Genomic DNA, 15,968 nt, shown 5'->3' with positions numbered 1-15,968 from the left:
GGAGTCAGAAGTTCAGTCACGTCCGTGCGGCTGCTGGAGTATTTTACGCTGTTTGAGACAGGATCAACAGAAAATGGGAATCCAAAATCAGGAGCGTCTTTCTCCCGCTGGCATCAATGAAAGATGCTTGCACAATCTGTTTAGTAATGGGGGGATGTTCAAGCAGGTTATTACCATTAAAATACAAATGGAAATTAAGAAGCAGACCTGATTGTAAAATTAATGCAGCGTGGACCCATTTTACAGCCACTTTCAATCTCTCATAGATAAACCAGTAGATCACTTTAATTAGACAATGTGTTAATTGACTGCAGGTCCTGGGGTGTGATGTGTCAACATTAGTCTCCATCAATGACAACCTCCTCCAGACACGACACCATTCACTCCGACAAAGAACGAGACAAGATACTGAGGATCACTGAGTGTGTCTGTGTGCCTGCGTGTCTATGCACATGTTTTTTTTGTTCTGTGCATTGCGTGCAAGTTTGTGTCTTTCTGCTTGCATGTGAACAATTTGTCTCTGAATGCTGGAAATGTTGTGAATTTGTGACCTTGTGAATATATATTAATGCGTGGAAGGGAGGAGAGTCAGGAAGAGAGTGGAAGCAAAAAAGAGTCTGAGGCAGAGAGAGAAAGACAGAAAGAGTGAGAGAGAGAGAGAGAGACACAGCGTGCGATCGCTTCACTGTGGTCTGACATTATTACGTGCTCATCTCATGCTCTCCCCGGCTTTCCCATGTTGTGGAAATGGCAAGGGACATCAACATTACAAGGTATCACACCTGGATCGGGACAAAAACGCATCTTGGGTCACGATGCACTGTGCCTCCGGGACGTGGAAGTCCCGCAGGCACAAACCTCAAAGCTTGATATTCCTTAAGTCAATCCATAGAAGTTCAAACAGTGCACAGCAAGAGAGCAGGCAAAGATATGCTGCCTGGTTTCACCCAGATGGGGAAAAGGCATTTGAAACCAAATTAAATCTGACACTTGGTTGTACCAATCTAATTAACGCACATATACTTTCACACAGACTTCTCTCTACCTCACACTCTTTCCCTCACACAGATAATGTCAACACACTTGTGCCAAACCGGATCTGTGGCCAAGCGTATGATTATACTCTCTGAAGTCGAAGCGAGGTGGCTTCCATCGGGGCCTCAGCCACCGTGGCAATCACACAGGAAACATAATGAGGCCATTAGATTTGGGGAACGCTGCCTTAAAGCCCCTCATCTGACTGGCTTGGTTCCTGCTACATGCATGCTCATAACTTCAAAGCTTTTAACGGCTTGATGTGATCCGAGATCTGCTGCGTGCTGCAGCAGCAGGTGCAATGCACCCCTGATTGGATGGCTTCCTGAATAGCTTCCTTGATGTGTAGGCGTTGCTGTGCTGAGCACAAGGGAGAGTTTTAACATTATGCGACACTTCTAAGTGCATCCAGTGACCTTTAAGTGAAGTAATAAAATGAAACCTATAAATGTGCTGACCTAGATACGTTAGGATTAGAGCTGGATTTTGTGTATGCAGTCATATAGGTTAGATGATCTTGACAGCTGTATGTGTGAGTCAGATTTTTCAAGCTTTGAAATCTAACCAGCAAATAGGGCAAAAGCAGTACTCCTTTCCCCCCGAAAAACCTATCTGGCCTAAATGTTACTTTTGAAAGTGCTTGGCACACATTGGAAGTATCCAGAAATTAAATTTGACCTATAGCCTCCATGACATGACTCATCATACACATGGAGACTTCGCTTGGCCATAGAGTGCAAGCATGAGGTGATATAACATGCTTCTAAAACCAGGCTGCGTGATATCGGAAGGTCAAGAGCAAGCCACAGCCCAACCCCAACTGTCCAGTAACTGCAGCCAAGAGTTTAGCTCTGGAGGCCTGTCAAGACGGAATTTCATTCATGTTTCATGGCACATGGCTTATTGCCATGACATCATACTTTCACTGCAAAACAACAAGGGATGGGAAACATTTGTGTAGACACTAATTAGAGGAGGAGGAAGGGAGGAGAGATTGAGGGATAATGGAGATAAGGCCCGCTTGAAGGTTTACATTATTTATGATATCCCAGTTTAGTTTTTTTCCCCATCTATCTTCCTCCAGAGCAAAGGGCCACCAAGGTAGTGGGAGAGAGAAGAAAATACACATCTTTACAATGTATAGCCATCAGTAATTAAGGCTGAATGGTGAGATGGTTGATTGAAAAAGAGAAAGAGAACAACCTGCCGCTATTTACTAAATGACATCCTCTCTCTGCAAAGACCATGGTTAGGTTGCTGCACACGGCTCTATCTGTGTTTGTGGGTCTCTGGGGTATTTATATACTAGAGATGGGGAATATAATGACTACAACAACTGGCCAGTCAGGTTGACAAGGTATTCAACTAAACATTTTATTATAGGACTACAGATTATTTTCATAAAGGAGTCAATAAATTATCCTAATCAAAATCGTGGAAAAAAAACGTGAATATTGTATTGGTCCGGTTCCTGCCTGAAACTGTGTCTGTTTTGTTGCTGCATGACATTCTCAGCTCATGAGAGTCTGCATGTGTTCCTCCGGTTCTCAGAGGGGATTTGGGAATTGCGAACACACCCAGTCAGCTCCATTGATGACTTGCCAGATACGGCTGACCTACCTCTGCGTGAGTTCTCATGACATTAAAGACCACAGTCTTATGCTAATTTTGCCCCCACCCAATGGATGGAGAACTACAAAGACAGTGCGATGTGCCATAGTACATGAAGAGAACATCAAGGGTGGAAAATGTGGTGGTCAGCCGGAAAGCTGCCCTGTGCTATCGTCTAAATATGCCGATATTCATGGTCACAATCTTCTTATAGGAGCATATTCATTGCCATTACGCTGTCGGGAGGATATCTCAAGGTTCCCTTTACCAGATTAATGTTTCAAGATCACACTTAAAGAGGCAGTGCTCAAGCTATTCATGTTGTATTCAAGCTGTCAGTCACAATGCCATTAGGGTTCATGACTGGTGAGGGTGGAGGGGTTCCACAGCCTCAAAAATACTTCAGGGAAGAATATGTCCCTTTGCTGTAGGGATGCTTCACTGGAATTATGCCCATGAATATGATAAATCACAGTAAGTCCACACATTGCCAACTCTACATTTCCATTGACTATCAAAGGTTAAGATTTCAACATAACCTGCATAAGCCTAGGGCAGGGACAATGAGACCCATACAAAGACAGACACAAGGAGAGAGAGAGAGAGAGAGAGAGAGAGAGAGAGAGAGAGAGAGAGAGAGAGAGAGAGAGAGAGAGAGAGAGAGAGAGAGAGAGAGAGAGAGAGAGAGAGAGAGAGAGAGAGAGAGAGGTAGGGCTTCAGGGGTAGAGACAGCAAGTTGGTCAGGTACAGGGAGAAAGTGAGAGTGTATTAGCCTTGTGTACACGCCTCAAAGGACACACCATTCCCCCCCCAGGGAACCCACCGCAGCGGCAAGCCCTCCCGGAGGCTGTAGCAGTACAAGACACAGCCGACCAATATGGCTGAAATAAGACAGAAAAGTCTCTAGACCAAAGAGGTTGTGAATTTATGGTTGGTGTTGAGGGCAGCCAACCAAAAAGCACACCAGAAAACCAACCAAGATTAATTTACATTGATATTTTAGGCATGTGGTCCACATGAACTGAAATGGTTCAGCAGATAGGAATTCAGTTTCTTGGCTAAAGGTCAGTGAAAGAGGGCATCCATCCAATCAGTGTGACAGACCCTCCAGATAAGTCATTTTCCACCAAAATAAAATGTCATATTCCAAATCCTCCAGCCTAAAGGACAAAGCAGGTCACACGTTAGTGTTTCCTTGGTAACCCTTTGAACAATATTGCACATCATTGCTTTGTTTGAAACGCATAAATACAAATGATTCATATGAGCTTTTCTGATCTACCAACTGTACGATCATCATTTGAAAAGAATGAAAAGAATTTTAACATTAGCCTAAATGCAGTGATTAATGTCAGTAAATGATCACAGCCGTTGTTAATAAAATAAATACATTGTCGAGTTTGGGGAAATGTGCTTAAAATTAAGAGAAAGCTATGTTGGCTGTGTGTAGAAGACAGGAAGACAGCCACAACTTGTTTGATACCAGAGGCTAAGGCCAGGGTCAGGAGGTTAAGAATTGATAATGATTACAGCTAAAAGAACAACTGAGTTAAGTGTATGGAGCTGATTTATGTTCAGGGTTTAGGTAAAATGTTGGTCATGGTAAAAATAAAACAACAGAGGGTTAAATTACAAGAATGATAAAATATGACAATCATTTTAACTGCTGCATGTGTCTCGCTGCTAACAATAACATTTGTAAAATGACATCCTATTTACAAAGCTTATATAAAGGCAGGGCAATACATAAGACTGCATTACCAATAGGAAGGTCTTGTTACATCTTGTAAAAACAAGTATGCCAAATGAATGCCGATCAAGTCCCAGAGCTCTTGAGATTGCTGAACAGTGACAAATCTGCTGGGATGCTGAGAGGAAGGACCATAAAATGCATGCCTGTCTACTGCTGAGTGCATGCATATACCACAGCTTAAGTAGCCCTGACTGACCATGGCTATCTCCATCCAGTGAATTCCAGTCCAAACTCAAGTGTTTTACCTCAGCTCTTTGCCTCAATGAAAGTAAAAAAAATAAAAAATTATATTGCCATTTCCAGGTTCACCAACCTTAGCCTGTTTGTGGTAAAGATTCAGAGTTGGCAGGAAACATGATGCCAGGGCTCATGTAGCCTATTAATCTCCACTACAGTTGACAGGCACACAGAGAGCGCTAGACAAGAGACTGACAGGGTCAAGTCTTAATTCCTGGCGGCCAGCAACCATAAGACCACCATGGATGAGGACAGGAAAATGTGGTATTTTGAAAGTGCGGGTGGGGCCATCAGGTGACAGTATCTGGATGACATCAGATGGAATGAATATCTGGCTGCAGTGCAGGAATAATGAACTCTCTTGACTCATTATTAATTAAAGCTTCTGTAAATGTGGTTTCTGATCATCACAGCCTACATTAACCCCTGATCAAGGTTTAAGCCAACCCAGACTGTTAGTTAGAGAAGTGGGTGGAAACAGAGGTGTCCAGAGTCCTTGTCAGAGGCTTTCCTTACCCAACCATCCTGCCTTTCTTCCTAAGATGTATGTGCCTCTTTTGCCTCATAGAGGCAACAGTCATTTATTACAACACACAGCTAATGTGCTGTCCAATATAACATGGGTCAAATGTAACATAGGTCATGTCTCATTGGTTCTTTGGTAAGTCTCTAACCCAGAGGTGGGCAAACGTTTTGACTCGCGGGCCACAATGGGTTCCAAAATTTGACAGAGGGGCCGGGCCAGGAACAGATGGATGGAGTGTTTTTGTGAACTAATATAAATGACATTTAAAAATCATTACATGAAAGGATTTTGCCTTTACCAAGTAGCATAGCACTTATTTGCAAGGCCATTTAACAAAAACCCGCCTTCAGAAAAAGGCTTGCTAGCCTTTGCTATTTCGAATGCCCCCCAAAAAACATGCCTTGGTAGAATACTCTTTAATCGCAGTTTGTCTGTGAAAAAAAATGTTGCTGAGTCTGTAAATAAGTCGCCAACCTCTCAACTGCAGCAACCCATTCTTGCGTTGACTGACTTCGTAGCAAAGTGACGGCTGATGTTGTACTCTCTGTAAACTGCGACAGTTTCTCGGCATATCAGGCATACAGCCTTCGATTGGACTTCAGTGAAAAAGTATTTTGTTGTCGACTCCGTGTTAAACACTCGGCACTCATTGTCCACTTTTTGTTTCCTTGATCCTCTCATTTTACAGAAGGGCTCACAGGGCAAAGGGAAAAAGTGAAGGGAGATCATGTGCCCTTTCGAGCCCTATACACCACACTCCCTGGCAAATTTAATTTAGCTGACCATTTTATCCAAAGCAACTTACAATAAGTGCATTCAACCCCGAGGGTTCAAACCCAGAACAACAAGAATCAAGAAATTACGATTTCTTCAAAAATAAAGCAAAACTACAAAGTTCTATAAGTATGTGCCATTTAAGTGCTACAAAATTGTTAGTTTCCAAAAAAAAATTAAAAAAATATATTTTTTTAAATTTAATTTTTTTTAAATTTTTTTTTTTATTTGGACAAGTATGGCGGGCCGGATTAAAAAGCCCAACGGGCCGTATACGGCCCGCGGGCCGTACTTTGCCCATGTCTGCTCTAACCAAACAAGCAATGTTCTTATTTATCTGGTGAGGACTGTCTCAGCACAGCCGGATGAAAGTGAAGGAGCCCACCAAGTGTACAATAGGCAGATAAGATTAGGGCAGCTGAGCCAAGATGTTCATCCATCCAATCAGCTAGTTATTCTGTTAGCCAGCCACTTACTCTAACTCTAACTTAACTACTGCTGCAGTTAAATTAGCAGACTTCACCCTCATAGCTCTCGCCCTACTAGCCCATTCATCACAACAACAAGCACCAACGGCAGCTGAAGATTAAGTCGAAGATCTCCTCTCTGGAAGACGATCTCCAGGCCATGCCTGATTTCCTTCATTTTTGCCGAGGAAGAGGAAAAGACTTTGAAATAAAGGGCTCAGTTGTCAAGATAATTATTAACGATTTAAAGCTGAGGGGCAGCGGCACACAATACCCCACTCACCCTCTCCATCCAGTGCACACTCACGCAGTTACACACACATACACGCACACACAAGCATGTTCCACTCGCAGCGCCTCAGTCTTCACTGCAGGTTAAAAAACAAGTTCATGCACCATGTCATAATCTGCTCAGACAAGACTGAATATGTGGGATTTTTTTTTCAAATGGAATAAAGCGAGTGGAGCAGCCACAACAACAAATTAAGCTTATGAAACCACAAAGAGAGCCCAGCAGCTCCCTGTGAGCTTACATGGTTGTGTAAATGACTTTGATTCATTTTGTCTCATTATTCTCTTCGTATGAGGGCCCTTTTGTGTAAGAGGAGCAGGGTTTCCATCCTATTCTGTGCAGAATGGGCCTGAATGTGGTCTGTGTCTGAGAGCTATTTACTGATGTTCCCAAGATTTACAGATGCTTTAGCAGCAGGTTTCCCCTTGTCTTCGACCTGTGCAGTGATGCTGTGATACTCAAAGAACTGCATGTTGCCTTACTCTATCCACAGAGAGAACCTATTAAATTATGTATACTTTCAACGTGTCTTAAATGGAGCATTCAAGGAAATATTTTGCCTCAGTTTATATTTTATGTCAGTGCTGTCAAAATCTCTGCAGTTTACTCTAGCATTTCCCTGAGTCCATGTCATTAGGCACGATTATTTCAGGGAGGCATCTCTCTGATTATAATGCCGATGGGGAAAGACTGAACCTCCAAACACTGCACACCCCGTAGGAAAAGCTGTGGTAACGCATCTTTTTTATGTGCAATATAACAGTATCACACACCAGTGGCGGCCACCTAAGATGTTTAAAGATTAAATAGCTCCTAAAAAGTCAATAAGGGGCTGGGCTCAGCCGACTCAAAAATTTCAGGGAAGCACGAGGAGTCAGACAGGGGAGAAATTCATAATCTACAGAAGTCAAGGGCTTATCAGAGACTGAGCAATATTTTATGACTCCCTCCTTCCCCAGTCAATTAATTTGGATGAAAACCTCACATCAGCAGGGAGGAATGAATCATGCATTAGCACATCTCCAAATCGCTGCAAATAAATCATAAATATCGTTCACACCTAGAATCCATAAATCATGGTTAACTAAATATTGAACTCAAAATGCACGGAGCGTCCACTGGCACGGGACAGTGACATGGGTTTGGATAAAGAGACAAAAGATGCTCCAACAGGGAGGGAGGATGTCGTGCGTAATACGAGAGTCAAAGGTCGCGCGTTAATACGACTCACAAACGCCACACAAACTCTGACATTTCCACAGAGCAGCGCGTCGGTGCGCATCTGTAGCTTCCAGTGCACCTGTTAACACTGAACCACAACTCAGCGGCACGCCACGGCGCACAGTCCCGGCTCCGCGCGTCACGGAGTTGGTTCCCTCAGCTGCTGGAAACAACCCACTCTCGGGCAAGAGTTAGTTTAGAACGCGGAGTCGTGGAGAGCAGCCCAACACGCAGGAGGAACAATTCTGAGAAGCGAAGGTTTACTCACGCTGCTGTTCTGTCCTGACCAGTAAACCACCGCGTGGTTGTGCGCAGAGTCCCCCGTCAGAGCGAAAGTGCTGCTGGCGATCTTGGGCTCATCCTGCCGGGTATTCCCTCTCCCATCGTTCCTGTTCCTGCCGAAGTCGGACCTGCCCTGCTTCTGTCCGTCAAACAGCGATCCTCGATCGTCCGGTGCGCCCGCGTCCACGCCGGTCCGGCCGCTCCACCTGCTCTCGCTGAACTCGGCAAACTCAGGACCGCTTCTCCTCGCTCTCCGGAGCGCAGCATCCTCACCCAACTCGGGCTCCCTGGCATTAACCCTGCCGCCATGACTTTCTCCACTCTGCCCTGGGGTTTCTCCCTTTGTTCTTACTCCATCCAAACTGACATGTTGAGGGAACATGGGGACCTCCTCGACAGAAATGTCTGTCTCATGGTCGTCGTCCACTCCAGCATTTTGTCCGGAAGCCCCGAGTTCCTTCAACTCTAAGTCGCTCGGCTCCTCTGTCGGGTCAGTGCGCATTCCCATCTGTAATGTCTCCAGGTGAAGTTGAACTGGCGACGGGCAAGATGCGCACGTTATCTCCGCCTTGGCATTTTGCAGGGTAAGAGCGGCTATCATCACCCAGATACCTACAGATAAGTGCAATCCTGGGCAGAAGCCAGCCCAAGTCTCCATCGCTGACAGAGATTTTTGGGAGTGAAGGACCGTGAGAGACCTTATCCGACACCTAAACTCCCTTCTCTCAGTTCGATTCGGAATCAGAGGCGCCTCGATTGTCCGTCTGGTTGTTTTGGAGGGGAGAAAAAGTGCTCCTCAGCGAAACTGTTCACGTCCAAGGATCTTTGGTCGGGAAAGCCACCACACAGGAGGGAGGAGCTGCATCACAGCCAGCTGCCGAGTGTGCGCCCGGAAGAGAGGGAGAGAGAGAGACGGAGAGAGAGGGAGAGAGAAAGAGTGTGTGTGTGAGAGAGAGAGAGAGAGAGAGAGAGAGAGAGAGAGAGAGAGAGAGAGAGATAGAGAGAGAGAGAGAGAGAGAGAGAGAGAGAGGAAGAGAGAGAGAGAGAAAGAGAGAGAGAGAGACGCTGTCCGTGGTGCTGATCTTCTCCAGTTGTCACTGTTAGAAGTTTTCATCTTTATGGACGGCACATAAATCCAAAACCTAAAAAATTATTCTTGAAAGTACAACCCACAATATTTTCTTGCAGGTTTAAAACACTGGGCTTTCAGTTGGATATGGTTGCCCCCCCCCCCCCCTTAGGGTGATGAGTCCACAGGGGTTTACACAGGCCTACTTATAGGCCACCTGTTTTACCAAAATGAATCTGAAATCATAGATGGACCTGAAAAGTCAATACAAATTAATTCAAAAGTATCCAACCTTATCCATATAGCGCCAAATAACAACGTGAATTATCTCAAAGCACTTAAAGTCCAGACCCACAACAAGTCACTGTGCTTTCAAGAAAAATCCCCCAAAATGTACCAACTGAATTATCGTTATAACAAATACAATTATTCATGAAAACATGTTGCCATGCCCAATTGAGAGGGTTTTTTTCTGTTATGACGTTATATTGCATTTTATATTACTTTAATATTATTGATTTTATTATTCATGAATTCTTTGTATTATGTATTCAATAATTTTGGGTATTATAAACCTTATATACCTTATAAGCATAACAAAGAGCAGTGCAACCATATATGTCAAATCAGACATCAAACTAATCCTTATACTTTTGTATTTACAGATACACAGCTCCTCCACACAGAACCCAGCAACCTCCAGTGGTCACTTGCATCATATTTGTTGCTTCTGTGGCTGTAGTGCAAGTGTCTACATCCAGGCTGCCAGTCTCTCCCCCTCATTCCAAGCTCAGTGTAATGTGAAGAATGAAGCAGAAGCAGCCCCTTCCTAGCGGAGGAGACCGGGTCAGTGTGACGGTATATGGGGGAAAAACCAGGGGGTCAGAACACTCAGTGATGGATTGTGAGAAATTGGTAGGGAGTTGCACCATTCCTGAGGGGCAAAATAAGGCAGCGCCTAGAGGCACATGAGAGGGAGGGAGGGAGAGCTGGAATACTGTGCTCTGCCCATCAAGGACCCAGAGCGCGGCAGGAATGGTGATATAAAAGCAGGAAGCTTGTGTTTTTGTTAGATTCAGGGAGATAGAGAGAGAGAGAGAGAGAGAGAGAGAGAGAGAGAGAGAGAGAGAGAGTCAGAGTGTGTGTGTGTGTGCGTGTGTGTGTGTGCGTGTGTGTGTGTGCGTGTGTGTGTGTGCGTGTGTGTGTGTGTGCGTGTGCGTGTGTGGGTGCGTGCGTGCGTGCGTGCGTGTGTGCGTGTGTGTGTGTGCGTGTGCGCGTGCGCGTGCGCGTGCGTGCGTGTGCGTGTGTGTGTGTGTGTGTGTGCTTAAATGCAGGGGGCTTATTCATTAGCGATCTAACATGTTGTGTCCTTGTCTATCAACGTGACTGGCCGTAAAAAATTACCCACCAGGGAATACTCAGGGGAATGGGCCTGAATTTCAACACTTTTCAGATCATATCAATGTGTGAAAAAAGACAGTTTTGTTGATTTCCAACTGCAGTAGCAGAGCAAGCACACACAGCATCATGTAAAAAATAAAAAAATAGTAGGAGGGAATAAAAGCAGCCATATATACCAGATTCCATATAGCTACACATGTGTTCTATATAGCAGACATGTACATTTAACCCAAATAGTCTCAGTTTGTCAGAACTCATGAGTTATCACAGCAGCTCATTTCAAAATGTGAGAACCACAAGGCCATGGTGGTTTGTTCCTATACTGGAGGTCAGGTCACATGATGTCCAAGGGACACTAACAAAATATACAAACTAAAAAAAAAATTCTATGTAGATTTCTTTATTTTACAATTTCATTTTCTTGTGATTTATTCATCACTTTAGCCATGATTCAATTGAAGGATTAGATAGGGTTAATAATCAAACTCTGGATGAACTTTTGAGTTCATGCGACAGATTTATCTTAAAGGATTAATATTTTATGTTTTGAAAAACGAGTGGTTTGGTTTGGAATGAGATGAGAAGGTTATCCTACATGCTAAATTTGAAGCTAAAGGCAGAAACCAGTTAGCATATAGCTACAGGTGCTGGGCATTACTTCTCTTAAGCACTCGTGTTTTTATACTTAGCCTTATTTATTAATTAAACAAATGATTACAGCCACATGCAACGCTATGGAAAAATAGTTTTACATTTCTTTTCAAAAACATGAGAGTTGCATTAGTCTCATCTTTCATGAAAGTGAATTAACATTTTCCCACAATGTTACAGGCTTCTTTTAATGTAGAGGTCATGAGCCAAAGCAGTTGGGAACGATTGTCCTGTACTCAGCCATGTCCTCTACCCTCTGTACCCTGAGAGGAACATGTCTAAGCAAAGAGTCACCCAAGAAAAACTCCAAGCAACTCAGATCAACACAGAGACAGGGACTGTATTCCATGACTGAGTTATTTCAGAGTCAGACATATAATGAGATTTTAATGAAACTGAATGAAACTTCTGATCTCTTGTGATGCTGCCATTCATCAATTACCATGGCTTACTAATGGAGTGGAAATTATTAATCACTTTCAACAATCAATCACATTCGATTTTTCAAAACTATCCACATCCAAGTAAGATGTATTTTGCACAAAAAAGGATCCGAGCACATTTTATGTTTGAGACATACAGAATCTCATATATATTTCTCGATGCAATATGGGTTTATCTTAACAGTGAGGGTGGCCTGGTGCCTGAAGACCACCCTTCAACAGGACGTGTCCGTGAGCAGGACATTTAATTCAGCCAGAAGCCACTGGTGCTGATCTGTACCTGACCCTGCCCTCCTTCCCTCCTGCAACCGAGAGATTCATAATGTGATTCTATGCATGTAAAACAATTCACATTATATTACACCCTGACATAAAAACTAAAGAACCTCAGCTCTGAATTGCATAGTCTGTATAACTTTATGGCAATAACTTCATGTGATGTAAGAGTTTGTAGGTGATAATGAGTCTAAAACCAAGAATGACTTATTGTTTCTATTCAAACGAACCAAAAGACCCTTATACAACAATCATGATAAAGAAGAAACACTGTGACAGGAATGTAGCCTAAAAAGCTGTTATTGTTGAATATTTTTTTCTTTTTCTGTATATTTGTTTCTCAACACGAAGGTCTAATAGCTCTTTTAAAACCATCAAGCTGCCACCAACATTCTGGTAAAGACACTGTGCAAAGGGTGACTCCAGACCACCAAGCACCAAGAAGAGGAAAATACAAATCTCACTATGACCGAGACCAAAACAGACACTGCTCAGTAAGTAGGGACCGACTGAAGCATCCCACTGGGACAGGCTGGACTATCACAACAAAGTTTAGGTCACAAGTTGTTTATACCCTTCACAAGTCATCAACATACCTGGATAAGTGTGGCTTAAGTAGAAGACCGCGAAGGCTGAACCCAAATGAGATAGCCTCATCTAAGGAGGATTTCTGACTTCATCCCTTACCATAGTGTGTTAGCTCCTTTACTTCATGTAGTACTTACATTTTTTAGGAACCTTTGAAATGGGCCAGCTTAGTCACGCTGGTCTGGCACCTTAACTGTTTTAATACTTCCTTGGATCTGGGCCCTCCATTATAAGAGCTTTTAATGTTGAGCCGTGGCAAGCAGATGACAGGCTGGTGGCTGGCTTAGGCTGAGCAGGTGACTCTGTGGCTTGGAGCAAAGGCTGGCGGGTTGGCTCTCGGGATCCTGAGGCACAAGGGAAAAAAGAATTAGATAGATCAACTAGAAGCACACGAAAAGACTTTCTCTGAAAGTTACACAGAGCGGCCGAGAGAGTATACCACTGAGGTGACTGAACATTCTGCCGATGAGTGGAAAGAAAGGTTCTTGTAGAGCTGCTGAGAGGTGACTGAGACCAGGTCTACTCACGCCAGGAACCAGGAGTGGGGACAGCGCCCACACACACACACACACACACACACACACACATACACACTCTCACATGCACACACAGGGAAGGAGGAGAAAGGAGGGGAACATAGAGAACATGAAAAAACACAAGAGAAACAGCCTGAGGCATGATAGAGAACGACATGCAGCAAAGGCCTAGGTCAGAATCAAACCTGCAGCAGCTGCATAAGGGCTCAAGCCTCCACATGCACATGATGACCCCCAGACACTTCTCTCAGCCGAGCTACAAAACATGTTTCAGTACTGCTTTAGCTCAGTTAACATAGTGCTTTGAAAACCAATGACTCAGTATGTTAAAGTTCTAAGAGGTGAGATGGTGAGTAAACGATGCTTAGTAACTTTGAAGAACGATGATTTATTTCAGGCCATTATCTCATGCCCTGATTTCTGATGAGCTGGAGGCTGTTGAGAGACGTGTCAGGAAAACAAGCGAAAAGTAGCCATGAAAATAGTTTTTAATCAAAACTGGACTCTTACATATTCAGACTTCCGACCACAACCAAAACAAATATGTCTGATTTGTTCTGAGACTTTGGCGATTGTAAGAAGCAGAAGTATGAAATACCCTTCTAGCCCATATTTGAAATCATTTTCTTACTGAACAAGAAAAGTGGGGGTAGCATATAAGACAAAAACAAAGGAAGAGAAAAGTAGGTGTTAAAGCTGTTCAGTTTCTAAAATATGTTGAAGTTGTTAGATAATTGGTTGACACTGTGAAGTGAGTTTTTTTTATTGTTTTACTTGACATGACAGAAGAGCATATATTTTTATCTAAGTACTTGTTTATAATCCCTCCTGTTCAATTTGAAAACTCACATTAAATGTTGTTAAATATTATTACTTTATACTCTCTTGGATTTGACAGTGGTTTGCATTTAAATACATATAGCAATAAATCATGAAGATGTTATGATGTTATGATGTTCGGGACCTGGGCTTTTCTCCACCTGGACCCTCTGACCCGATATTTCACTGAACAGTGCTCCATTTAAGCGAACAAATAGTTGGTTTCCCAGATCTGACTGTCTTGCAAAAAACAGGATAGCAACTCATGTTCATGAACTGATAACAATACCCATTCAAGATTTGATGTGACAATTATGAGGTGAGTGGTCAAATTAATTTATACACTTAAATAATCCAAGGTGTTCTATAGGAGAGACACCTTTCCTCCGCTCACTAACAAATAGAGTCTGCGTGCACTTATTGTAGGGTTTCCCTTGCAGGAGTTAACACATAGTGAATCAATACAGACAGGGGTCGCATGAAATACACCAAAGCCTGGGGAATCAAGCACTGTCAGGAAACATGTGACATTTGGATGAGTCTCTCGTGGGTTTCTTGGTACATCAAGCCAAAAGGTCAGACTATGATAGAGAGTCCTTGGACACGCAACTGTAATTGCCCTTTTCCTTTGATAGTAGGTCACGGATTGACATATGCTTGTATACAGGCCCGGCTTCATTCACTGCTGTACAAATCTAATTAGTTAAGTTGCTCTGGGAGTCATTACATACAGGAAGGATTAAGCGTGGAGGACAGAGTTCAGCGGTGGCGGATGAAAATAATCATCACAGCTTTTTCTTTCCTTGTACACAGCTTTGAGGTTGATTTACTGCCAACAGACCAGATCGGACAATGAGATATCGTCATTTCATAGGTTTAACATGTTGTGTTTCATGGTCTGTAATCACACAACTTTTTCTTCCTCTACAGGGTGACCTTTACATACTTTCTGCTAAGACGACAGTGAAATGAACACGTACCGTAATTAACACCAAATATCTTACCCTCTGACACTTGTCACAACAGGTGCGAGCAGACACAGGGGGCAGGACCCGAATGTAGATGCTTTGTCAGAACTCATATAATGAATAAACCTGATTTAATTTAGACATAACAGGATAAGGCTTACTGAGTGTTGGAACAGACAAGAATCAAAAAGCAGCAGTCCAAACAGGCAAACAAAATCAGAGGGGAAGGAGCAGAAATCAAAATTATTATAAAAACATAGGAAAGAAGGGAAGCAGGCAAAATGCTTAGAAGACAGACAAGAGAGACGCAGTAAACTAACATCACTGAAGAGGGGAAACCCAAATCTACAAATACACTGAGGACTAATTATCTAATGATACACAACTAAAACAGGAAGTTAATATTGTAACTGGCAAACATGAATCATTTCAAATTTAGAACTAAAACACATAAGGTGAGGTTCACACGAGGGGCATAATGACAATGGTAGTTGTATCTAAAATCACTCCCTCCTCCCTACTCACTGTCCAGGGTGTTTCATGAAGTGGACCAAATAATTAGCTCATTGACAGAGTGAAAAAGCCAATTGGTTCAATACTTGGATCATTTTCCTTGTGCTCTTAATTATCTCATTCCTCTACCACATTTAAAAAGTTGCTGCGTCAATGTCTATAAATAAATGCATGCATTTTTGTGCTACAGAGCATATTACCCTTAAATTAATGAAAACAAAATATTTTCTATGTCTTCAAATCGTTTCTGTTTGGCGCCACATTCTATTAAGTCAAATCTGAGCACTGGTGTATTGTTTTATTCTCATATTTAATCCACCTTTTTTTTACCATTATTCATATATATACATGTATTCTACGACTGTATAAATCAGCTCTATAAAAAGTAAATAGTGTCTCCATTAGTTGTTGCCATTGAATTCTAACAAATCTTAGAATTACTGAGAGGCTACATGAGAAGTAAATATGTATCAGCTTGCATCTAGATGTTTCCCATGCATTATTAA

The 15,968-nt window shown here is 42.8% G+C and overlaps 1 protein-coding gene across 2 annotated transcripts in view; it reads right to left on the bottom strand.

Annotated features, from left to right (window-relative positions):
• Positions 1-8,856, bottom strand: part of sorcs3a (sortilin related VPS10 domain containing receptor 3a) — a 208,668-nt gene extending 199,812 nt beyond the window's left edge. The window contains exons 1-2 of one of the 2 annotated variants that reach the window (XM_061090022.1): positions 8,566-8,856; positions 8,185-8,481 (exon numbers count right to left, since the gene is read on the bottom strand). In XM_061090022.1, coding sequence (XP_060946005.1) covers positions 8,185-8,481; positions 8,566-8,856 — 588 coding nt within the window. Of the gene's footprint in view, positions 1-8,184 lie in introns of both variants that reach the window. The other variant, XM_061090014.1, reaches the window with a different exon arrangement.
• Positions 8,857-15,968: the final 7,112 nt, after the last annotated feature.

This window comes from Limanda limanda, chromosome 2 (genome assembly GCF_963576545.1).
Source record: "Limanda limanda chromosome 2, fLimLim1.1, whole genome shotgun sequence".
NCBI classification, from domain to species: Eukaryota; Metazoa; Chordata; class Actinopteri; order Pleuronectiformes; family Pleuronectidae; genus Limanda; species Limanda limanda.
Note: the sequence above shows the minus strand (reverse complement) of the source record. Positions and strands in the feature narration are given on the sequence as shown.